The following is a 24,928-nucleotide window of genomic DNA, read 5'->3' as shown; positions in this document are numbered from 1 at the left end:
TCAGAAATAGTGCCTCAAGATCTATTTTGGCCCGTCTGAAGCAGTTTAGGGCCGAGCCCATGCCTCCCTCACCCTAACTACAGCGTATTTATAGACTTTTGAGGAGTCACAGTGGTTATAGTTAGGAGAAACGTCATGGAGCATGTAGTGACGGGGTCAAGATCATGTCTGCCGTCCAGGCCTTCAGTTTATCCAGCTCTTTCTCAACCAGAGATTCAGCTACAATTCAATTCAACTTTATTTCCAGATTCAAGGTCCATTAGAGAGACAACATACAACAACCTACACAAAATTACATACGATACAAATAATTTAAAATAGACAATCATTCCAATACTTCTCATAGATAACTGGTATCGCACCACACTTTGCCTAGGGTTTGACAACAGCATAAAAATAGCATTCTGTGAATTATCCATCCGACAAATACATTTATACATCAAATTTCTCTTTGAAGCCATAAAGGTTTTTACTCTTGACATACAAAATAGATTACTTGCACTGCTCCATCTCGTTTTTTTTATATATATAATCCTCATACGATCATTGTAGGCAACCTGAAGCTTACATAGGCTCACTTTTTTAAGCATTATAAAAAGAAGTACAGTATGCTCTAAAAAGGTTTATCTTAACCTGATCCGAACACATTTAAAATTTCTCACCATCATATTAGCTTGGGCATATAACATTCAGCGCTGCCTATACATATCGTCGTCATCACACATTTCATCATTAATGTTATGCCCCAAATATTTCGTTTAAGTACCGCTAACATATACAAATCTGGGAAATTAAGGTCCTTATATCCTTTTGTTCTACATATCATTGGGAACACTCATACAAACGATTGAATAAGATATTACCCAGCATGCATCCAGTCTTACAGTCACTTAATTGTTTGGACAATTCATTAATATAAACGTTAAAAAGGGCTGGCGAAAGTAGACCCACACTGAAGCAGCATTACTTTAGCAGACAGGGGGATTGGTGGACTGCGGCTGAGGAATGAGACGGATGTAAATTTAGTGTTGGAGGTGAAGGTTTGGTCATGCCGGCTCCAGTGCGGATAAACTAACACATTCCAGTGTGTGTCTGCTGTGTCATGACTATGGTAACACACTAGAGAGACGTACAGACGGAGACAGACCTTAATAAGGGTGCTTCAATACATAATTTTCAACGCGGTTCAGTGATCAGTGATCAGACAAACTCTAAATTTCTTTTAGATGAGAGAAAAGAGACCTACAAAACACATGTAAGGACAATAACCGACCAAAGACAAGTGAAACACTGGGGTACATAGGAAAACAAGAGTCTAACAAGACACAGGTGTGGGTAATCAATAACAATGGTAACTATAGAAACAAAGGCTGTTGGTGTGTCCCAATTCGCATACTATCCGTCCTAAATAGTATTTGAAAATAGAATTAGTACGTCCCAAATTGTAGTATGTTGAAATGAGTGTTCCAAAGAGACCCGGATGGTCTATTATTTCCGGTCATAATCTGAAGTGCAGATCGATGCACACTCTAACGGCTAATATTACCCACAACCATCGCGCGTTGGACGAGGATTCGATTAGAACTACAAACACGAGTGAAAAGTGTTAAAAAATTACAGACATGAAGGACGCACGAGTCTGGTGTTTATGTAGAGAGGTTTAGATAAAGGGGTTTGAGTGATTAAGTATCAGTATCTAACCTCACGAAAATGTGTTTATTCAATGTTGGCTACGTTATATTGCATCTGCAGCAGCATTTTTAACTTTTGTAAAGATAAGTTTAGCCATTAACTTTTAAATGCTTCATTATATTCAAATTGCAAACATGTGAGGAGAGTCTCCGCATGAAAGACTCACGACTGGCAGATGAAAGTGCGACTACATTTCTCTCCGAAACGGTAGGAAATTAAATTAGATTGGTGGGGTGGTGATGGCGCAGTTTGGTGCCTTTGGTGTGAGAGACCCGGGTTCGAATCCACTGCGAGACACCAATGTGTCCCTGAGCAAGACACTTAACCCCTAATTGCTCCAGAGGCGTGCGACCTCTGAAATATAGCAATTGTAAGTCGCTTTGGATAAAAGCGTCAGCTAAATGAATAAATGTAAATGTAGATTGAATGGAGGATTTTAACTGTGACGAGATGATTGACAGGGCAGTTTACGGTGACAGGAACACGCGACAGAGCTGTGCATTAAAGATAACGAAGTAGTATGTCCCATTGCTTGGGATATACTTGCTTACTCTTTTGCTACACACTCAAAAGTATGTACTTTTTCTTCACAAAAAGAGTACATACTTTTAGGGCGTAGTATAAGTAGGTGAATTGGGACGCAGCATGGATCTGAAATCGTCCCCTACACCCTTAAATAGATACACACAGCCATTTGCATTGGTGTCTGAAACCATAGTGGACAATATCAAGTGCTCTCATTCAATCCCACAATGCACCACAATAACGAGTATACAACCAATGTACACTCAACGGTTAGAGAATACCCATAATGCACTGTGAAAGTCACACACTGAATGAATTCCTGTGTCTGAGCAGAAAATTGCGCTGCGTCTGAATCATCATCATCTGAGACCGCTGGTCCAATGTGGATACAGTGTAATATCATACAGGTATACATGCCTTTTTTAATTGATTATTAATTAAGGTTTACAGTTTCCATCACAGAGTTCAAGATCCTTTAATTACTACTGGAGCTGCCAGTTTACTCAGTTTCAAATGATTATCAAACAGCACAAACTATGTAAAAGCGGCAACCCTTACGTAAGGTCCTATGAAATCCTTTTATTTTTTTCCAAATTCCGTTTTTTTCTATTTATTTTTTCTGGATTCTGTTTTTTGTTTTCCTTTTTTACTTTATTTTAATGCTATATTAAATTTTAGTAATCAAAAAGCATGATTGAAATCATGTAACTTATTCAATTTAACAACTTATTAAAAGTTTAACAAAAATGAAATTTAGGGCTTAATGAAATAAAACAATTTTTTCTCAAATTCGGTTTGAATTTGACCAAATTTTGTGCTTTCTGTTTTAAGTTATCTGAATTCCATTTTAATGGTTGAATTAAATTTGAATAATCAAAAAGCATAGATTCCGTGCAGAAATCATTGGGCCCTACTTACGGCGCACTAGTTTCTGAATTCACTCACTCGTTTTCATTCACTCTTCAATATTAGTGGAGTAATGTAGGGAATAGTGAATGAGGGTATCGGGGGTGATTTCGAACACAGCCCAAGATCCATTGTGCCATTACGGCCCGCAGCTGACCTCCATCCACCTGCCAATAAACAGATATATATATATACACAAGGATTTTTTCCATGCACAATTACAAATGGGAATCTTTGTAGGTTTTATTTAGCCTCGAAGAATTCTCTCCTCAATATAGACATATTAATTAATACTGTGAGAGATGGGATGTAGGATTGTTTGGCATGTGAAGTCAAAAGTTCAACAATCATACACTCTGGGTTGAGCCTGTTGGGTCAATTTTTGGGTTATTTTTTCCATGCTTGGGTTTTTTTTTTGTGTTAACCAGTGTGAAACAGAGAGGATAAAATCCTATCGACTCCCAACTTTCGGTGTTTCTTGGCTGATGGTTTTGGCTGTAGTGCTATTAGTGTGTGTCCGTTGGCAGGTGAAAAAATAAGCGAAATATGGTCAAATTTGTTTGTAAAAGTAAATTATGAAATTAAATTATAAACGGTAAATTATAAAATTATAAACTTTTAAAAAGCAATTTCGTTTAACTGTACACCTGCTGAGTTGTCATTCTTTCCTGCACTTTTTCTCACTCGCACACATTGTTTTTACTCTAGCCTATATTTTTGTCCATTTCTGGATGTTCTTACTTATTAATACATGTTCACCTTTTGATTGTGAATGTTTCCTGTGTTGTTACTCTAGTAATTCTGTCTGGCTTGTGCAAACCATGTGCAAATTCATAAGTCGACAGCATTGCTGAGTATTTTCTCCTTAAAACTGCAGTGAACCAAAGACAGTCTCAAAAACACGCTTTGAAATCGCTGGTGTTTCTGACGTCACAAACTACCTTGTAACCAATCAGATCAACGTGTGATTGTCAACGAGTGGATCTCTGAGTGAGTGAGTGAGTGGAGGCGGGGCTCATTTGCATATTCATAGACCCGCGAATACTAAATGAGGCAAGGGTGTCGATTTACATTCAAGTACATTCAAGTTACATTCATTTTAATAACTAACTGGGTTGTTTTTAACCCAGCATTTTTTTAGTGTCATGAGCAGGTAAAGATGCACATGGCAGCTGTTATACTAAACAGGACACATATTAGAAAAATTTTATTGTTTGCTTAGAAATTTCTCCATTACAAAACCGCAACCTGAAAAATCATCATTAGAACAACTAAAAAATGTGCAAGGCCAAACTCACACAGCGTATTGTGCTTTATAGTTTGCATTCAGTGCATCAGTCAGTGTAGAAGATTGCTGATCTGTCCGAGCAGAAGATCTGATCATCTTTAACTGCAGAAACATCCGGACACTGGCCGCAGCCGGCTTCTTCATGCTTGCTCAGGAGGGATATTCTGGAGAAGGTTTTGAAGCAGTTTCTGCACTGGTATTTCTTGATCTCGGAGTGTGTTTGTAGATGCGCTCGCAGGTTTGAGCGGTCAGCGAACGCACGACTGCAGTGAGGACAGGAGAACGGCTTCTCACCTGGAAACATTACATCATCCGAGTTAGGTCTTATCATTTTACATACTTTTCTTTCTTTTTTTCAAAATTACAATGCATAATTTTTAATACTTCTGTTAGAAGTAGTTCATCTGAAATGAAAATGTTACTTACGCTGTGGAAAATACACTTATATACAATGCATTATAAAGGTATTCATATTGTAGGCCTAGGTTATAAAGCATTTAAATTTTTTTCATAAAAAAATGCAAACTAAAGTTAAAATGCATTATAATATTTGCGGATTCCTTGTTGCATCTGAAATTGGTCTAAAGGGGTAACAATGAGTAGATATAATGCTTTATAACTGTAATTACAAATATTCATGAAACAATAGGATTGCATTATAAGGTGCACAATTAATGCATTAAAATACTTTTATAATGTATTAAAGGCTTTTTAAGACATTATGTTTGTGTGTGTGTGTTTCAAAATTACAATGCATAATATTCATACTTCTGTTAGAAGTAGTTAATCTGAAATGAAAATGTTACTTAAACAGTAGAAAATACACTTTATTTAAAGCCTTTATAATGCATTATAAAGGTATTCATAATGTAGGCTATACTTAATTATATTTTTTTATAAATAACTGCAACCAAAGTTAAAAGGCATTATAATATTACCAGATTCCCCGTTGCATCTGAAATTGCTCTAGAGGTGTCACAATAAATAGATAAGTATTATAAAGTATTATAACTATAACAATTATTCATGAGACCATACATTGCATTATAAGGTGCATAATTATATTGCATTAAAATAATTTTATAATGCATTATATATAAAGGATATATTAGACATTATTGGAGTATGTTTTACAAGAAACATTTCCCCTGTGCTGTCGATCTCGAATCTCATTTGCGTTCACGTATTTCAAACCTGCCATGATGTGAAAGCCAATGTGTTTTGCCATCAGCGATGTGAAAACAGACAGATCTAAAGGCTCTTGGTTTAATTCAACACAAGTGATTTGATTTGTGACACGATTTGATACTGTGGAAGGGAAAACTGACTCAAGCGTTGCTCTGTTCAAAATGTGTGGACTCACTTTAGTTTTTGTGATCATTGTGGAGTTTGGAAGTTTAGTCAAACTGTTTCCACACACCTGTTTTTATGCACATGCTGGGAATTCGCATTAAAAATAATGCTGGGTGAAACTGGATGCACTCATGCGCTCCATTGAGGTGGTTAAAGTTTTTATCCGATATGAAGACATGCACATAAACTATGATGGAAAAACATTTACAGAATAAATCCCTCAATGTGCAACAATAAACCCATGTGACTTTTCCACAGCGTCAGCTGTGATTGGATAACTTGAGTAACCAGCGGACCAATGGCGTCGCAGCATCTCTAATGTTGGTTTGGTGTTTCTGAAAGTCAAAGTGTGTGATCAGAATGATTTGGTTTAATTCCCTCCAGAAGCGTCTCACACACACACGAGTGTGTTCCCGAACACCAGCATCCGCACGCTAGAGAACATGACAGCGTTTATTGTGTGTTGTTTATTCGCAAATGTTTTATGCGATATTCAAATTTTTGTGCATTAGTTACATTTTCAACTTTGGATGGAAACATAGCTATTCTCATTTTGTTTTTCACACAAGCAGAAAATATTAAATGAAAACTCTTAAAAATAAAGGGGTTACACTTTATTAAGGTTTAATTATTCAAATAAGTACTGAGTAATATTAATTAACTACATGTATTTACTATAGAGTTACGGTTAGGGTTTGGTTTAGGGTTAGTTACTAGTAATTATGCATAATTTACTGTTATTACTATTAAGTGCATGTAGTAATGTGTAACTACGTCACCTTAAAATAAACCCATACCAATAATATTGTTTTTTGGCATCGACGGCACCATGAAGAACCTTTAACGTTCATGAAAGCTTTCCAATGGACAAAAGTTTCTTTATAGGGGAAAAAAAGTTCTTTAGATGATAAAAATGTTCTTCATACTAAAAAAAAAAAAGTTCTTTAAAGAACTGATCACTAAAAGGTTCTTTGATAAAATCCCTTTATTTCTAAGAATGAAGCGTGAGATGACAGATATTTGAGTGACATACAGAATTCCTTTCAGAGCAGTATTTTCCTCTACCGATGTATAATTTGACAGACTTAATCTCCCATTTTTTTAAACGTGTATATAAAAACATATGCCTAGAGTAATTGACATCTTCACCCTTATTTGTGATATTTGTTTGTGATAATAACGCAATGAAACCCGCCAAACTGCAAATTGTTTTAAGAGTGTATATATATATATATATATATATATATATATATATTTTTTTGCATATTGAAATTAAAAAAAAAAAGTGATTTTAATGGTAAAAGACTGTAAAAATGCTACGGTGAAAAACTGTTAATTGGTAACAGAAAGTTTTCGTAATATATACACGGTGAATAACTGTGATAGATCTAACCATACATTTAATGTCATTTTACATTTACAGTTTTTGGAAGTAAAAAAGAACAAGTCAATTTATAATTTATAGTGAAACATTATGTGACATTCCCACAATTCCCTGTGACACTTTTTGTTGAAATAACTGTTTCTTCATCGTTTTTAATAATCAGGTATGTACATTAGGGTTTTATGTTACATTTAATTTAGTTTAATTAATGCTTATTTTAAATTTCATGTGTTACTATGATGGTGTTTAGTGTTTGTGTGAGTGACTGTGCAGCTTCTATATATTAATATTATCTTTCTCAGTTTATGGAAAAGCTGCCTACGATGAGTTTTGATTCATAAATGTGACTCTCAGCACTAGTGATTGATGGTTGTCAGTGTATTACAATGGTATAAAACAGATATTAGTACTTCAATATATCGATACATGACATTTGTTTTTACTGTAAATTTAAGTTAAGTCTGTAAATCCTAAATAAAATGTTGCTACCGTATTTTTTACCGTAAATTTAACAATTTTTTTTTTACAGTTTTTGTTGTTGTTGTAGTTCTCCGCTTTTCTCAAATAAAAATCACTGCGAAAATGCCCTTTCAGAACCTTTAATTCTAAGAGTGTATGTTGAGAAAACGACACATTTTTTGAGTGACAGCTTTCCCTGCTCGTACCTGTGTGTGTGCGAATGTGTCCCTGAAGCAGCCAGGGCCTGGAGAAGGCCTTCCCGCACAGCTTACACACACACGGCAGAGTGTGTGTGCGGATGTGCATCTTCAGCGCTCCCAGACTCACATACTCCTTCTCACAGAACTTGCAGATGAAGAACTTCTGGCATTGCCTCTGGTCCGTCAGACTCGAGAAGCTCAGGAACGCTTTCTGGCAGTCGAAGCATCCATCGCTGCGATCCTGAAGGACTCTTTGGGAAAGCGGGAATGACCGAGGATCTGAAAGAGGACTGGACGTCACAGGGAACGGGAAAGAGAGACCCAGAACCGGGTTCTGTGGAGGAACGTACATCCCTGAACTGAACGGGTTCATCCGTAAAGTTGAGCTCAATCCCGAAGGACACAGAGTCCCGTGAGGATTCAGTGCTTTGAGTTTGGAGCTTGAAGATTCGATATGAATCACATCTGTGGAGATATTTAATGCACATGATCAGATCTTTCATATAACATAACCTGAATTCATTGGTCAACCTTTAAATAAATCTCTATAAGTCCCAAATATTATTGGTAACACTTTACAATAAGGTTCATTAGTTAATGTATTTACAAACATGAACTAACAATGAGCAATACATTTGTTAGAGTATTTATTAATCTTTGTTAATGTTGGTATATAAAAATACAGCTGTTCGTTGTTTGTTCATGTGAGTTCACAGTGCATTAACTAATGTTAACAAACACAACCTTTGATTTTAATGATGTATTAGTAAATGTTGAAATTAATATTAACTAAGAATTAATGTTCATTGTTAGTTCATGTTAACTAAGGTAGTTAACTAATAAACCTTTTTGCAAACTGTTACCAGATTATTTCTCAACTGGTTAACCCTGAGTCTGAAATAATAAAATGTGCCTTTAAACATGATTGATTTCTCATTATCCACCTTAGATTTAACATAAGAGCAAGTGTAACTTGAATGTACGAGGCTTCTGGTGTCATTCACTTTTTATTTATCGTAATCATGAACTCAATGCACTCTAAAAAATTCTGGGTTGTTTCAAACCATGTTTGGGTCAAATATGGACAAGCACAACCATTGGGTTTAAAATGTAAAGTTCCCCTGTAGTCAATAATTGTATCCCTTAAAACTCATCTTTGATCACCAAAATGACATTTTTTCCTTTAAAAATTCTTCATGCTATATATAATCTCTTGAATGTAACTCGACCATAGACTGTAAAAAAATATGGACGTAGTATCCATGACGTCACCCGTAGGTTTGTGAAGAGCGTTTTTGAAGCCTAAAGTGGGCGGAGTCACTCGTCGCCATCTTGGAAGCGCGTCACAGTGCGTCACTCCCGGATAAGCGAAAATGGGCAAAAAAGCGGGACATGGGTGGTGTTGAGGTGCCTGGATGCTGAAACTACGCCCGCCTAGCTCGACGTGATCGAGTTTGCTCAGGCTAAGCTAATGTGCTACTGGCCTCGCGCTAAAGTGACAGCTGACTTGAAGTAGACCTAAAGCCAATAGTTAAAGTTTATGTTTTTGCCCTTGGAAATACTATAATAGTTAAGACATAACTAACCGTGAGACTAACGTGTATTGTGATGCATTATTATTCTCATGCAGTAACTTACAATATTTGCTCTGAGTGTGTGTGTGAGTGTGACAGTGATTCATGCGTATACATGTCAGTCAGCGCGGCATCGCACGTCAAGTTCGTAGAGAGCTTTATTCAGTCCATTTTAAATTCTGATAGATATTACCTAAGAAGTTCAAGTAATGCACTAGAAATCCGCGCTCATTTAAGGGACGAAAAGAAAGCACAGACACCTGCAGGATTTAATCTGACGGTAACGTTACTTTTTATTGAACACTAAAAGCATATTATAACATAGTCTATCTGCTCCGTAAGATCAACGGTAAGTTACAGCAGAACGAGTGTGGCCTCTATACCTTAGACGTTTTTAAATCTGAACTCCAAAAAGCAACGATATTGTCAGACATCCATGAGTGCATGTTCACAGAGGAAAACAACTGAAGAACAGCGCTGGTTGTTCTCTCGACAACGACGGAATCCAACGGCGTGGGCGAAGGTATAAGGGCGGCGTGTAATAAACTGTATGAAATAATCCCGAAAAGAGTACAAACACGGCAGAGATGACAAGTTCAGCAGCTGGAATCAGCTGAGGTGACATGATGGCTAACAGAGAGCAGACAAACGGCTAGTAATAACAGCAGCGGCGATCCACCTGTCACTCAAGTGGCCACGCCCTTGATTATGCAGGAATTTAATGCTTAATATAATTTAAACGGATGAGTTATAAAAAAATTCACCCCCCTCACAGTTGTCATGAAGGGCAAAATTAGCTGTATAGACCAAAACAACTTAAGGCACCAGTCTGTAAACATAATTTTTTCGGCTGTAAAGTTGGGCATTTTAACATGGGGGAGATACAGATTTGGCTCACTTTTGCAGTCAGCCTCAAGCGGCCAGTCGATGAATTGCAGTTTAATTCACTTCCGTGTTGGTTTCAAGAGGGAGACAGGGAGGTTGCCGCTTGAACTCGACACCCTTGCCTCATTTAGTATTCGCGGGTCTATGAATATGCAAATGAGCCCCGCCTCCACTCACTCACTCAGCTCAGAGATCCACTCGTTGACGATCACACGTTGATCTGATTGGTTACAAGGTAGTTTGTGATGTCAGAAACACCAGCGATTTCAAAGCGTGTTTTTGAGACTGTCTTTGGTTCACTGCAGTTTTAAGGAGAAAATACTCAGCAATGATGTCGACTTATGAATTTACACATGGTTTGTCTTAAAGCTTATTAAAAACACCACATAGACATATAAACAACGTTAAAAGCTGGAGTTTCACCACAGGGGGACTTTAAATAAAAAATTGTAATCAACAGTTGAGATGAATATTTGACTCAAACATGTTCACCGACTGTCTGTGAAAATGTGTCCATGAATCTTGGCATTGGAAAAGTCTCTTCTATGTGTGGTAATAAGGATCTCTGTAATGTGCAAGATGCTCCAGGTATTGTACTTTACTGCCATAGAACAGTTTACACTCATAAAATAAACAAAAGTGCAATTATTACTGTCTAAAAAATGCTGGGTTGTTTCTACGGTCAAATATGGACAAACCCAACCGTTAGGTTACATATATATACATACATATTTTTATATTTTTTTTACATTTGAACTTATGGTTGGTTTGTCCATATTTGACCCAAACCATTTTTAGAGTGTGGTTTGTTGCACAAATAGTTTTACATTTATACCATTTAGTCATTCTTCTCATTATTTCCTATAATGAATCAGAAGTCTCGCACGTTCACAGGAAACAGCTTACATCCGCATTGCAAAATAAGGTGGCTATTTATCATTTAACACAATAAATCTAACTTGTATATGAAAACATATAGGCCTAGGAAAACTGACATGTTGACCCGTATTTGTTTGCTTTATTTGTGATATTAATGCAGGGAAAAAATGCCAAATTGTGCAGCTGCCATTCAAAGAAATCATGAACACATGCAAAAACAAGAGAGAACCAACAAAATATTAATAGCAAATTATGATGTAGTCTTTTTTTCCTGTCAGCTTTTTGTTTTCACGTGCATTTTTTTTTTGCATATTAAAATAAAACCCCTATAAAAATCTAATAATTTTGTCAGATAAATACCTTTAACCAAGTTTAGTGTTTTGTTCTTCCCTCATATTTGTGGATATTCTCCTGTGGCAAAATAATTTTGTATGGTAACACTTTACAAGCTTCCATTAGTTAATGTTAGTTTATGGATTCACTAAAATTAACTAACAATGAGCAATTAATCTGTTCCTAATTTGTTTTTAAATCTTTCTTAACATTAGTTAATAAAAATACAACTGTTGATTCATTGTTAGTTCATGTCAGCTCAGGTCTATTATTTATATAATATTAATACAACTTTTGATTTTAATAATGTATTAGTATACACTGAAATTAACATAGGTAAGATTATCAAATGCTTTAGAAGTTCATTGCAGTTAATTAATGTTAACAAATGGAACCTTATTCATTTTATCAGAAGATCATCAATGGAAGAAATAAAAATAATACTATAAAAATAACTGGCTAAGGCTTTGTTAAAACAAAATGCAAGTTATAGTTAGTTGAGCAAATGGGTTTCCCAAACAGCCAATAAAGACAATACAGACTTTTATAAAAAAATAGTACAAATAACTCTCTCTTTAGTTACTATAAGGTCTATTCCTCTTTTTCTTATTCCTAATCTCTCTCTAAGATACTGTTGAATAATAGTTGTTATACCTGCACTAGTTTACACCTCTTCAGCTCTTCTAACCCAGAGAATAAGAGTTCACAATGAGCCGCTCTCCTGCTAAACTCATATCTTCATCCTTCTCTCATATCTTCATCATTATCTCATCATATCTTCATCATTATCTCCTCATCATGACATATAAAACATCTCTAGCTGATCATACAAGGATGTAGGGAATCTAGCTGACACATTTTAAACAGTGACAGGCTGTATTATATATATCTCAAATCTTGTATAATTACCATGCATGCATTTCGAATTATATCATATTAACTGAAAGACTACGATAGGTAAATAATAATTTGTAGATATTTTTGCACTAGTCACAATTAAGATTAGAAGACATCCACGTTAAACTGTAAGATTTGTACTAATTTGAACATTCAGAATTTTATTAAATCATAATAATTCAAATCTAATATTTGAATCCCATTCATTTATACCTTTCAAATTAACCAAAAAATGTTAATTATAGCCTAGTATTATCCAATGTTAGTTCTGCGAAAAAGGTTTGTTAAAAATCGTAATGTATGCAAATATCGAAATGATATAATATAAATAATAATAACCCAACTATGAAACAAACAAACAGTTCTATTAGGTACAGAACAAACATCTTTAACAAGCCTGACAAATTTAGTATTTTAGTCCGAGTCTGAAAATAACTTGCCGTGTTTCTTTGAATCCAGCACTCCATAGTCAGGCTTCTTGTTCGTGAGGTGTTTCTTCACCAGGAAAGATCTTGGCATCGTATTTTGGGTCTTTAAAAGGAAACTATGGTTTGCCTTCTGGCCACGAGCACGAGCTTTAAGCGGGAGATTGTGAGTGTTGAATAAATAGCTGATGTTTAAAGGCTGTTCTTTGCGCCACATTCTCGAGTAAAGAAGAGAAGAGAGAGTCAGGTGCAGAGAGAGCTAGACGGACAGCTGGATCAACCAATCAGAATGGAAGGACAAGTGTAAGTGGGCGGGGCCAAGTGTGTCGCGACATTCCCCAGCAAACAGGTGCACGCGCGCGATCAAAACACAACTTTGTTTTGATTAAACATGACATGTTCTTTAGTTCCCCCTCCCCCCTCACTCTCTATTAGACAACTCATTATACTTAAGACATAACGTTACATGTTCAATGCTTAAAATGTGGTGAATCATTTAATGTATAGCTAGGTAGCCTAAATAAAATAATACATGATAATATTTCGCTTTGTTGTAGCCTATTATTCTATCCCAACAACTGAATTGCCTTACTGAAACATCTAAAATCAGCTTGAAATGTAAAGGTTAAAAAAAGAATAGTTAACTAGTTAAATCTGACAGCTTATGTCTGCTTAATGCATTTGGCTTTATCGGTTGCAAATGTAGAGACCAGTTTCTTAAAAGAGTTTATCATTTATTTAACTTGCACCTCATTATATGGTTTTCTTTCCCACAAGGGAGACCAGATAATGTTGTAACTTATAACATATTAACTTAAGAAACTCTGTGTTTTACTCTAAATGTATCGCTATTTCATTATAGGGTAGACAAATTCAATTTCAAAATAAAAAATAAATAAATGTAATAAATAGAAATTCAAAAAACAGCTCTAAAAACATTAAAGGCAGTGTGTGTGTGTGTGTGTGTGTGTGTGTGTGTGTGTGTGTGTGTGTGTGTGTAATGTGTAATCTGTAATGCAGTGAGTAATGAGGGTTTAACAAGACAGAATCCATGTGGAGTGTGGACTATGTAAAAAACATATAATCTTTCTTTTGTTTTTCTTTTTAAATGCTTTTTTATAAATGCTTTGATAAATTAAATTGTGGATTAGAGATATAAGATTGAGTCTACACCTGTATTGATACAGATGTACATGATGTATCGATGGCGCCATCTAGTGTGCCATTAGCACATGTGCATCTACTTTTTAGGTTTATTTGAAAGGGGTGGTAAAACACGATTTCACTTTTCTAACTTTAGCTAGTAATGTTGCTGTTTGAGCATAAACCACATCTGCAAAGTTACAGCGCTCAAAGTTCAAAGCACAGGGAGATATTTGCTTTTAAAGAAATCAATTTCTAAGGACTTCAGCAAACGGCCGGTAGGGACTACACGACATTCCTCCAGGGTTGCTGACACCACGAACCCCAATAAACCCCTCCACCAAGAATATTAAATAAGGGCGAGGCCATTTTTGCTTTGGAGAAGTTGTCGTGGTATACTAGGCTGTATTTGCCGCAATGCCGTCGAAACGCTGTAATTTTTTTTTTATCCGGATTGCAGGTTCACTATGTTTTAGCCTTCCCAGGGACGGGGAAGTTAGGGATCAATGGTTAAAATTTATTTTTAACTCGGTCCCTCATAATTATGACCCAAATCTCGCTCTCTGTGCTGCACACGGAGGAAAGCTTCCACAATCTTCGCGAGTTCAATGCAGGATTCGCACAACGGCTTGTCCTGAAAGATGGAGTAGGTCCAACTTTAAGAACAGAAGCTATTGTTTACGGGCCACAATCTGTAAGTATGATTTATTTTTCGTCGATGTGTTTTCCTGCAATAGTTTGTATTGTTAATTGTACGTTGCAGCAAGGAAGTAAACAAATGACAACGCTGTTTGGCTGTGCAAACCAGCTTGTTAAATGCTCATTCATACCTAACGTTACAAACTTTTTGGAAATCTCAACAGCAAACTTGGAATTAGTCTAAATTATTCTTTGATTAGAGCTTTTATGTGTTGTTTATCTACATGCTTGTTTATCTACAGGCATGCTAAACATGGTTCTGTGTTTGATTTGGCTAACTTACTGTAGTGACGTAGGTAAAATATTGAAAAATAATGCAATTTTTTAAAAACGAAGCATGAAACTAAAATGCATGAAAATATAACATTGTAATTGTATGTTTACAGTTTTGATCAAAACATCATGGTTCACACCGGCCAGAATTACACGGTCATTTATATAAGTCGTTTATAAAGTAGATGCAAGCTAATAGAGTTTAGTTCACAACAATAGTTTAGTTCAAATAAATCAATTATTAAATTCTGATCCACACTCCTTCCAGTTGGTGGCGGTAATGCGCCTTTGCATGTTACACTTAAGTATAAGATGTCCTTGTCAGTGTGAATAAAATTAATTACTAATTAATTATAAGAATAAAATTCTTAGGTTAAAATTACGGATTCGCCGATATGAACATTTTGGCCGATACGATAACTTAATATTTGAAAGTCGATAACCGGGATTGTCATGTCATGAGCCCTCATAGTGCAGATATGGTTCCAATTTAAACTTTTACTTATGTTATACTATACAGGTACAGATGGGCATAAGGTTAACACACATACAGTACAACGTAGAACAGAGAAAGACTGACTGAACAGAAGGGAACTAAATATTAACACAGATGAACATTGATTGGATGAACACAGGTGACATAGATCAGCAATTCCCAAACTGTGGTCCGTGAGGGTACTGCAGGTGGTCCGTGGAAAGGCAAAATAAAATATAAAATAATATTTTTTTTCCCTTCATTTTACCAGGAAATTCCCATAAAAAAATGAAAAGTAAAAAGAATATGTAGGCCTATATTCATATAAAATGTAAATTAAATTATCAAGTTCTTGTGTGATTACTAAAATAGGCTAACGCTTGGCCGTGACGTTCAAGTTCAGTTCCGTTAGAACCACAACATGCATCGGTGGATAGCAACAGGTTCTCTGAAGAGAAAAGAGGCAGAGGTAACAAAATGTTTATAAATGAAATGAATAAGGCCTGTTATTATTTTTATTTCCAGTTAGTTTCTTTATCTCGCGTTTCTGAAATGTTTTGCGGATGTGCTGTTAAGTGGACAAACTCAAGCCTACTTTTTGAGGACTTGTAAAACTCTGTAATAATCCCCTAAAATCGGCAAAGGTTTTGAAATGTTGACTATATCCAAGTGTTCTTATTACTGTATAGATTTCATACTCCATTGCTATGGAAATAAGCCTGTTGTTCAAATGAACCTGATTATGCCCTCGGGTGCTTGAGTAACGTTAAATAAATAAATTAAATATGTGGCAGCCGTTGTGTGCAGTAAACTTTCTTATAAGAAGCATGTTGTACTGATGTGATGACCAGTTATAGTTTTAGTGCTAGTAAGCCTATTCAGAGGTGCGGATTAATTCAGGTAGGACTGTGTGTAGACATAGGCTATTTTATTATGTGTATTATGAGGTGGTCCGCGAAAATTCTTGATAACAAATAGTGGTCCACACACACAAAAAGTTTGAAAACCCCTGACATAGATGATGAGGTGATTAACTAACACACTGAAACGAGCTAATAAAAGACACACAGCTGAAAATCAATTAACTAATAATGAAGGTAACCATGGGAACTGAACAAAAGCGGGAAACTGAACAAAGCCCCCCCCCCCCCCCCCAAGCGGTAATTTATGCCCCTCCTACCACAGTTGCTAATACAATGCTAAATCATAAATCAGATGTACTGTAGGGTATGGATCACTCAGACACACACTAATTATTCATTATATACAAAGGTTTATGAAACTCCAAAACTAACAGCCCAAATGAACAAACACAAGGGCAGAAACAGTGTCATGTTACAGGGCATGATAAGGAGATTTTACGACCTCCGAGGAATGTGGCCACATGCACAAGAGAGAGATACAATGGGAACACAGAAACCCTCTTTAAAACAGACTTTGCTGCATTAATCATGGACTAACTGATCTATAAATGAACATGCATAAAACTGTGATGACTATTGTGACTATTATGGGACTGTGTGACTTATGTATGGTATGTACCCTGATATACCACCAACTAACGATCAATGTAACCTCACCTGGATCATGCCTCCTACCTAATTAATCCTCATTTAATGACTCACACTTTGATGTACATCACCTTCTTCTAGAATGCAGTGTGGATGTGTTATAGCTATCTGAGCATTAATGAAGGTATAACCACGCTTCGGACAAAGACTCGTAAATCAACTAAGAGCCATTTTCCCTCTCAGACATGCCACCTTTCTGATTGGTCGAGTTCAACCCTTGGGGGTGGATCCTTTCCAGCCTTTATTAGAGACAGTCCACATGTGACCTCCCTCTCTTAGTTCTTACATCCAGCCGCAACACTGTTCTGGTGATACTGGGGAACCCCCTCCCCCTCCACGGGGGCCCCAGGGCCCAGCAGGCCTCAATCCAACCAGATATGGGCTTAGGCAGGAGAGAGAACACTCTCTCCCAAAGAACCGAGGACAATCTCAGGAGTTTTGGAACAAAGACTCCAACCAACAACGACTCGTATCACCCACTCTTCCGACTTCCTCACTTCTCCTGGGTGCTCGGCGTGGCCTCAACAGGGCCCCAGGCCTTGAACAAACCAGCCATCCGTTCCTGGAGAAAGAGAACGCTCAACCAACTTACACTTGACACTGCCGGAACCATCAACGACTTCAATTTTCAACAACTTCAAGAATTGTTCCCACTACAAATGCAAGTATTCAATTCAATGAAATGTGAAATTCTGATGGTTCTTCTCATAGACCCTCTTCCGGTTTCCAATTTAATCCTACCTCTAACCTATTTCTGTGTTTCTGTATATATGTGTGTTTAGTTTATTTATGTTTATGATTTAGTTAATAAAACGTATGCACTTTATGTATTTAGTTCTGATTCGCTTGCAATACGAAGTCCCTTTACGGTTTGTTCTTGCTACATGCTCAAAACGCTCGACATACTAAGAAATAATTATTCTTCTGTGGCCAGGGAAGATACCCTTTTCTTAGAATAAATTAATAATCAAGAGTTAGTTGGACGAGCTGATTAATTGATTGTAATATTAATTTAGCCATGACAAGTTAATCAATTAACTGACCCAAATATTCAGAATGATTCATAAGTTATTATTGATTATTAATATTTCATATAGCTAGGTTCCTTACCTTACCTATGTACAATAACATACCGATGTCCAGCAACCGATTTAAATAGTACATTGTGTTTAATTTGTAGTTTAATGAGATCTAATATGTGTTGGTGCCAAGAATTTTCACGTGAAGAAATACCTAGATCCGATCCGCCTATATTTTGTACGTATTTTAATGGTCCAGTGGCAGAACTTTTGCCAAGCGTTTGTGTGCATTTTACTTTGTGATTTCACCGGAACGAATATAGTCTCCGCAATGGATTAAAGCGCACGTCCGCGTGAAGACTGTACGCGAGCCACAAGAGAACACTATATCTGCACCACTGATCGCAGAGTCAACAAGCACTTTGATCACTTGATTTCAAAAACAACCCATTTCAGCGTGCTAGATCGCCTCTTATTTAACAAACGAACGAAATGAATGATTAACTGGAGAACTAGAGGCTTCAGTTTCCGGCTGATGGATTACCCCCTTGGTTATTGGCTGGAACAGTTTGTTATGTTTCGTGGTGCGGGTTTAGCCTGGTAATACCAGACTCTGCTACTTCACTTTGCTTCGTACACAGAGTCTGGGATAGCATAATAGAGAAGTGTTTTCTCTCTCGCTAGGGGGCGCGTACTGAAGTTTAAAATCATTGGTTACCCGTAAGCCAATCAGATAAGTTTGTTTATGACGCATGTTATGCGCCGACACAGCCGCATCGAACCACAGACATCATGCATCGAACTCAAATCTATGATCGAACTTCCACTGTAAACACTTGATGATGCGAGCGAAATACCCGAGTGAACATGGCTGTAAACGACTTTTTTGATCTGTGAGTGATGTAATAGAATGACTGCTGCGCTTGACAGGGCACAAACGAGCAGAGAGAGAGAGAGAGAGAGCCCCGGCCGCGCGCGCGCACTCCCACGTCTACAAACAACACGAGCGCTGTCTTGCTCTCTCTCCCTCGCGCATATTCATAAAAATCAATCGACAAGATAGTAAGAGGTCGGAAGACCGCGGTTTCACGTGGAGCATTTGGAGATTTTTAGAGATTATAGACTCTAGGAACAACATCTCAATGAACAACATCTCAACTATAAAGGCCTGTCTCATATAAGTTAGACGCCTATCTCAAGTACAAGCCGGTGCAGTTCGACGATTTGGGCAAATAAAAGCCCGGGCTATTATTTGAAGTTTTACGGTATTTAAGACCTGGAAAAGAAAAGAGACACTGACCTGTCAAAAGGCTCCCCAGTCTCTCGCTGACGATCGGTAATAGTTGATAAATTAAACTTTTCCCAAAGGGAGTAGGGCCACAACATCACCTCCATTCAAAATGTTTAATACACACTCTTCGTGTTCGGGCTTCAGTTTGCTAATGCCGGGAATATTCTCCACAACAGAGCGAATTGCATCCGCGTCTCCATATCAGCGGTCGTTTTCGATTTCCCTGACCTAATCTTAAACACGGCGCTTACCGACTACGTCACGGCTTTCAGCCCGCCCTCTGTTCGTTGATTGGCCAGGCTGTTTTCAGGCCGGTGGAAAACAGAAAGATAGGCTGCTATCTCAGACTGACTACAGGAGCGAAATGAAATTAGCGGAAGTAGGAAGTCTGACGTAGTCAGGCTAGTGCGGGTTAGCCCAGTTTGTTTTTGTTGCCGTTTTTTTTTACAGTTTGTTCAGGAGACATGCAGCTAGAGGATAGTGAGGAGATGTTTGCTGTATGTGGCAAAAAATGTTTTGGCCTAAAAAACTCATGACATCGCTTAGAGAGCACCTTTAAAAGCCAAGTCCCAAGCACACTGTTATAATGATGCTCTCATTATAGTTTCATGTAGCCTATATGACAGACTTTTGCTGCACATGTTGCACTTTACTGTTTTTTCTTTTTTGAAGTGATTTCAATCATATTTCAAGCAATTCAATTACATCATGGTAAACAGTGCGCATCGGAAGTGTCTCAGCTGAAGGAAATAATACATTATTTATTGCCTTTAATATATATGACAAATTTTCATATCGGCCAATAATGATAACATTAAAAATAAACATTGGCTGATACCGATATTGTGGATGATATATCGTGCTACTAAGTTAAAATGGATATTAAAATTGATATCTATCTTGTTTCTCAGGAGATTATTAAACCACGTCATCTCACAAGGAATCGTGCAATCGAGAATTTAGCGAGAGGACTTCGTTCCCCACAAGGATTTCACCTCAGATTCATTTTAAGTTTGTGAACTTGAACACGAGAGTCGTGCATTGATCATAAGCTGCTGCCGGGTTTGGAAGTGACCTCAGTCTGCATTGCTGCTCGCATCGCTGCATTATTCACACAGGACTCAAAGTTATTCACGGATCCTTTGATCTCTGAAAGTCTTCACGAAACTAAGCTAAGTTCATTTTTAATGCTCATTGCTAAAAGCTATCAGGGTATGGGAACATGCTTGTTGCTAATGCTATCCGTCTGGCTTGGGCTTAACTTAGTTGTTTTCATTTAAATGCTATTGCTAGGCTTATGCGATTATTTGGCAATGTGCGTTACCATCTGTTGTCATTGGCAACTTATAGAGTTGCACATGCTGTGCTTTTAGCACTATGCAGCACAGATTCAAGCAGCTTGCAGTGATGGAAATTAACAATTCATGGTATAAATGCAAACGAATCATTTCTGCTGTGGCACAGCTCTAAAAAATACATAGTAATCACTATTCAGTTGTCACTTCAGCGTTATCGGAAACGCTTGGTCTGTCTAGTTCTTGGAAAACACAGCGTTCTTAAAGGTGCAATGTGTAATATTTATGAGGATCTATTGACAGAAATGCAATTTAAAACCTATAACTATGTTTTCAGTGGTGTATAAAGACCTTGCATAATGAACTGTTATGTTTTTATTACCTTAGAATGAGACATTTATATCTCCATAACCGCGGGCACCCCCTTCTATTGAGGTCGACATATTGTGTCGTCATGTTTCTACCGTAGCCGACAGCGAACAAACAGCGCTACAGAGCACGTTTCGTCACTACCTTGAAAAAAAAGCAGCAGAAAAAAAGCAGAAGTAGCAGCAGCAGCAACAAAATGAAGGAGCACAGCTATTGTTTAGCACAAGAGCCGACGGAGGATCAATCTGCTTCGAAGAAGCGAAAGTATGATGAAGCCAGACTAAAACGGGAGTAACGCAGGCAGAAATCACGGGTAAACATCGGTGTGGCTTTTCACAGATGGAAGGGTCTAATGAGGGAAAAATGTTTTCAAAGCGACGCGTAAGTTGTCTGTTTTCTGCTAGACAGGTAAGGTATTCCAACTTTAGCGATGCAAAAGAAAACTGTTGTTTAATAATATTAGCTAGAAGCTAGCTATAGACACCGTGATAAGTGACTTTTCCCTTGTCAGTGGTGTAAAATATGTCGTTGGATTGTTTCATGTAAATTAACTTAGTTATTCTCCCTCGCTGTGTAATGGGTTTTAGAGGATGGATACCCGAACCGAGCCCGACGGGCCGGGCCGGGTTCGGACACATATTTTGAAATGATGTTCGGGTTCGGGTTCGGGTTCGGGTCGGGCTCGGTCCCGTCGGTGCGATAAGGCATTGAACATTTGAAATTTAAAATCGCTTATTATAATGCTTAACTGGATTCAAATGTTTGTTTTTGTGATTAAAATAAATTTAAAATATTACCCTAACATCCATCTTCATGTGTGCGGAAATTTGTTTATGTTGCTGTGACAACGCGCAACACGTGCATGCATAATATTGCATATTTGGCTACATGTGGCTGGCAGCGCAACGATGGAAGACGTTAAAAAGAAGTTGGCCTCAGGAGATTTTAAAACTAACGAAAATGAAGGAAGTCCACTGTGTGTATGTTTTTCTACATAGTTGTCAAGGCTGATAGTGATGAACATGTTGGTTATGTTCAATGTAAGGGTTTTGGATTTCTCATGAAATATGACAGCAAGAGGACCGGGAATTCCATGTAACTTCAACAACATGCGCTTTGTTGGCCGTGTGCATTGCGGACATCTGTAAACATTTCCGAATGCCTTCCAGTTGCTAAATAAAAGCGGGCTTTCTACACAAACAAACGTACGTGTCATTAGTATGAGCCGTGAGTGACTGGCTGTTTGCAATTCGCAAACCACAACACTAGATGCCGCTAAAAACTACACACTGCACCTTTAAAGCTAAACTGTATTATACAGTTCTTGCATTTTAATGCATTGTTTTCTGAGGGCTTGCTTTTTTATAGGCTGAAATTCAACATGGTTGCATATTTAAGTTGTATATTTTAATAAATAAATAAATAAATAAGTTTTGGTTTGGGGGATACTGGCATCAGTGGTCTTTCAAAGAGAGGAGGCTAATTTTTTGGGAAAAAAATACTAAGTAATAGTGGTTACTATCCTTTTACTACACCTATAACCATACAACTAAGGTTACTGTGGTAAAAGCATGGTAAGTGTTGTGGTTACAGTGCATTTACAACAAATGACACATTAAAACGACCAATAATGTGGTAAAAGCATGGTAAGTTTTATGATTACTGTCCTTTACTATACGCCATGGTGAAGGACAGTAATCATAAAACTTACCATGCTTGTAGTAAAGGACGGTAATCACAAAATGTACCATGCTTTTTTGTTAAACTGAAACAAGGAATGTGGTGTATAATTGTGTGAAATGTATGATGAAAATTGGCTGGCAATTTCGCCAAGCAAATACCAAGAAATAGGTTTCAGCAGTTTGTCTTTAGACTAACAGTTATACTTTCAAAGTTCGTGGTGGTACTGACTGAGCTCGAATAACTTCCGTGTGCGCATCAGCGACTGTTTATTGTACAAAATCGCTGTCAATCAAAAGGGGATGCAGTCCTCCAATCATCAAACGGAAGTCCGGAGTCCAGGCCAGCCCACAATGACCGTCTAGTTTCGAAGCACTGAAAAAAACTGTTCTAAGCAGCCCCATTGAAGTCAATGGAAGCTCGGCTTCAACAGGGAAATGCACTGACACTCCGGGAATGAACGAATGAAATCGAGTCAGCCGACCTGCTATTTGAAGCTGATTCTGAACGAACTCGTCTCCGAGATTAACGTGTTGTAACGCATTTTTAGTCAAAAAAAAAACAAAAAAACACAATAGTACATATTTGACCTTTAATTTTTTGACATTATAGGGGAAGCCGAGCTTGATAAATATCATGTGCGCCAAACACTGGAGTCATTTTAAGATTTTGAGGTTTTTGGTGAAGTTTTAGATAGTAATTCCCATAGAAGTATGTTGTAACACTTGAGTCATTATTAGTAAGTTACCATGATCTTCATTTTAGAATACGGATCCAAAAAATTAGTAATTCCCTTACAAGTATGTAGTAACACTTGAGTCATTAGTAGTTAGTTACCATAATTCTTACTAATGAAAAGCCAATCCTAAAGTACAGTATAGAATCTTCTAATCATTCAGAAGATATTCAAACACACATATATAATGACATATATGACATATATGTCACGGATGGAACAGGAGCCAGACAGGTGGTAAGTGAAAGTGTTTATTTACTGGATTGCAGAACCAGACGAGATATGGTGAGTATTCAAACAGTTGATAATCTGATGGGAACTTAGTTGAAGGATAATCAGAGTCTCTGTTTCAGATGCTGATGGAGAGTCTCATGGAAGGGTCTGAAGAAGGAAGTCTGAAGACTGAAGAGGGCGCACGATGACAGGGGTGATGAAGGTTGTCCAATAGATCTCAGGTAAGTAGCAGGTTTGTAGCATGAGAGAGTCTGTGTGTCATGTAGAGACTAGACCAGACAAAGAATGTGTGAAGGGGAGTCAAATATAAGGAGGTGGAATGATGAGGTGCAGGTGATGGTGATCAGTACTCAGGAGAAATTGAACGAGTGGGAGGAGTGAGTGAATGAGTGGGAGGAGTGAGTGAATGAGTAGGGAGGAGTGAGTGAAGCTGGTGGAATCCTGACAGTACCCCCCTCCGACGAAGCGTCTCTTGACGACTGAGAAGAGGGACGTAGACAGCATCCTCCCCAGCCAATTCAACGGAAGGGTCTACCACGACCCCTGGGGCGATCAGGATGGTCGGCGTGAAACTGAGTGAGGAGAGCTGGATCCAGGATGTCCTCGCGAGGAACCCACGATCGTTCCTCAGGGCCATAATCCTCCCAGTCCACCAGGTATTCTAGACGAGGACCTCGTCGCCGTGAGTCCAAGATGGTGCGGACTCAGTAGATGGGTTCTTCTTCGACTGGAACCGGAGGAGGAGGTTCGTCAGCAGGGACTGGTTCTGTGGGAGGAGAAGTGACAGGTTCAGTGAAGGGCTTCAACAGCGAAACATTGAAAGATGGTGAAATCCTGTATTGAGGAGGAAGATTTAGCCTGTAGGTGACTTCGTTCAGCTGCCTCTGCACGGTGAAAGGACAAATGTATCGATGACTCAGCTTATGGCAAGGCAGGTGGAGGTGAATGTCCTGGGTCGAAAGCCACACCTTTTGTCCAGGCTGGTCCTGAGGAGGTTCCGAACGACGATGATCCGCTTGGTCCTTGTGCCTCCGTACTGCCTGTTGGAGTTGCACGTGAGCCGAGTCCCATACCCTCTCGCTCTAATGGAACCAGTAGTCCACAGCTGGAACCTCTGAGGGCTCACCAGACCAAGGGAAGAGTGGAGGTTGATAACCCAGGACACACTGAAAAAGGGGGTGAGCCCAGTGGTGGACTGCTGAAGGGAACCGGCTCCAGTTGTCCTGGTACTGGTGGAAATAGTTTCTTAGGTAACGTCCGATCTTCTGGATCTTCCGCTCAGTCTGGCCGTTTGTCTGAGGGTGGCATTCAGAAGACAAGCTGACATTAACCCAGAGGAGTCT

At 38.0% G+C, this 24,928-nt stretch overlaps 1 protein-coding gene across 1 annotated transcript; it reads right to left on the bottom strand.

The window, feature by feature from the left end:
- Positions 1–220: 220 nt before the first annotated feature.
- Positions 221–13,024, bottom strand: snai3 (snail family zinc finger 3). Its single transcript, XM_077201482.1, has 3 exons — positions 12,816–13,024; positions 7,814–8,272; positions 221–4,705 (listed from the first exon to the last, which is right to left on the bottom strand). The coding sequence occupies exons 1-3, from the start codon at positions 13,015–13,017 to the stop codon at positions 4,458–4,460; spliced, it is 909 nt and encodes a 302-aa protein (XP_077057597.1). The 5' UTR covers positions 13,018–13,024; the 3' UTR covers positions 221–4,457.
- Between the last annotated feature and the right edge of the window lie 11,904 nt (positions 13,025–24,928).

Source organism: Siphateles boraxobius, unplaced genomic scaffold, assembly GCF_051911475.1.
Source record: "Siphateles boraxobius isolate OS27281-9 unplaced genomic scaffold, OSU_SipBor_1 48, whole genome shotgun sequence".
NCBI lineage: Eukaryota > Metazoa > Chordata > Actinopteri > Cypriniformes > Leuciscidae > Siphateles > Siphateles boraxobius.
This window is presented reverse-complemented; position numbering and strand designations above follow the sequence as displayed.

What these genes read in the sequence shown, in the direction of transcription:
- snai3 (XM_077201482.1), bottom strand. Translation starts at nt 13,017, where the DNA reads ATGTGGCGCAAAGAACAGCCTTTAAACATCAGCTATTTATTCAACACT. An exon ending in GCTGGATTCAAAGAAACACG is followed by an intron (nt 8,273 to 12,815) that starts GCAAGTTATTTT and finishes ATATCTCCACAG; the next exon opens with ATGTGATTCATATCGAATCT. An exon ending in ACACATTCGCACACACACAG is followed by an intron (nt 4,706 to 7,813) that starts GTACGAGCAGGG and finishes TAATGTTTCCAG; the next exon opens with GTGAGAAGCCGTTCTCCTGT.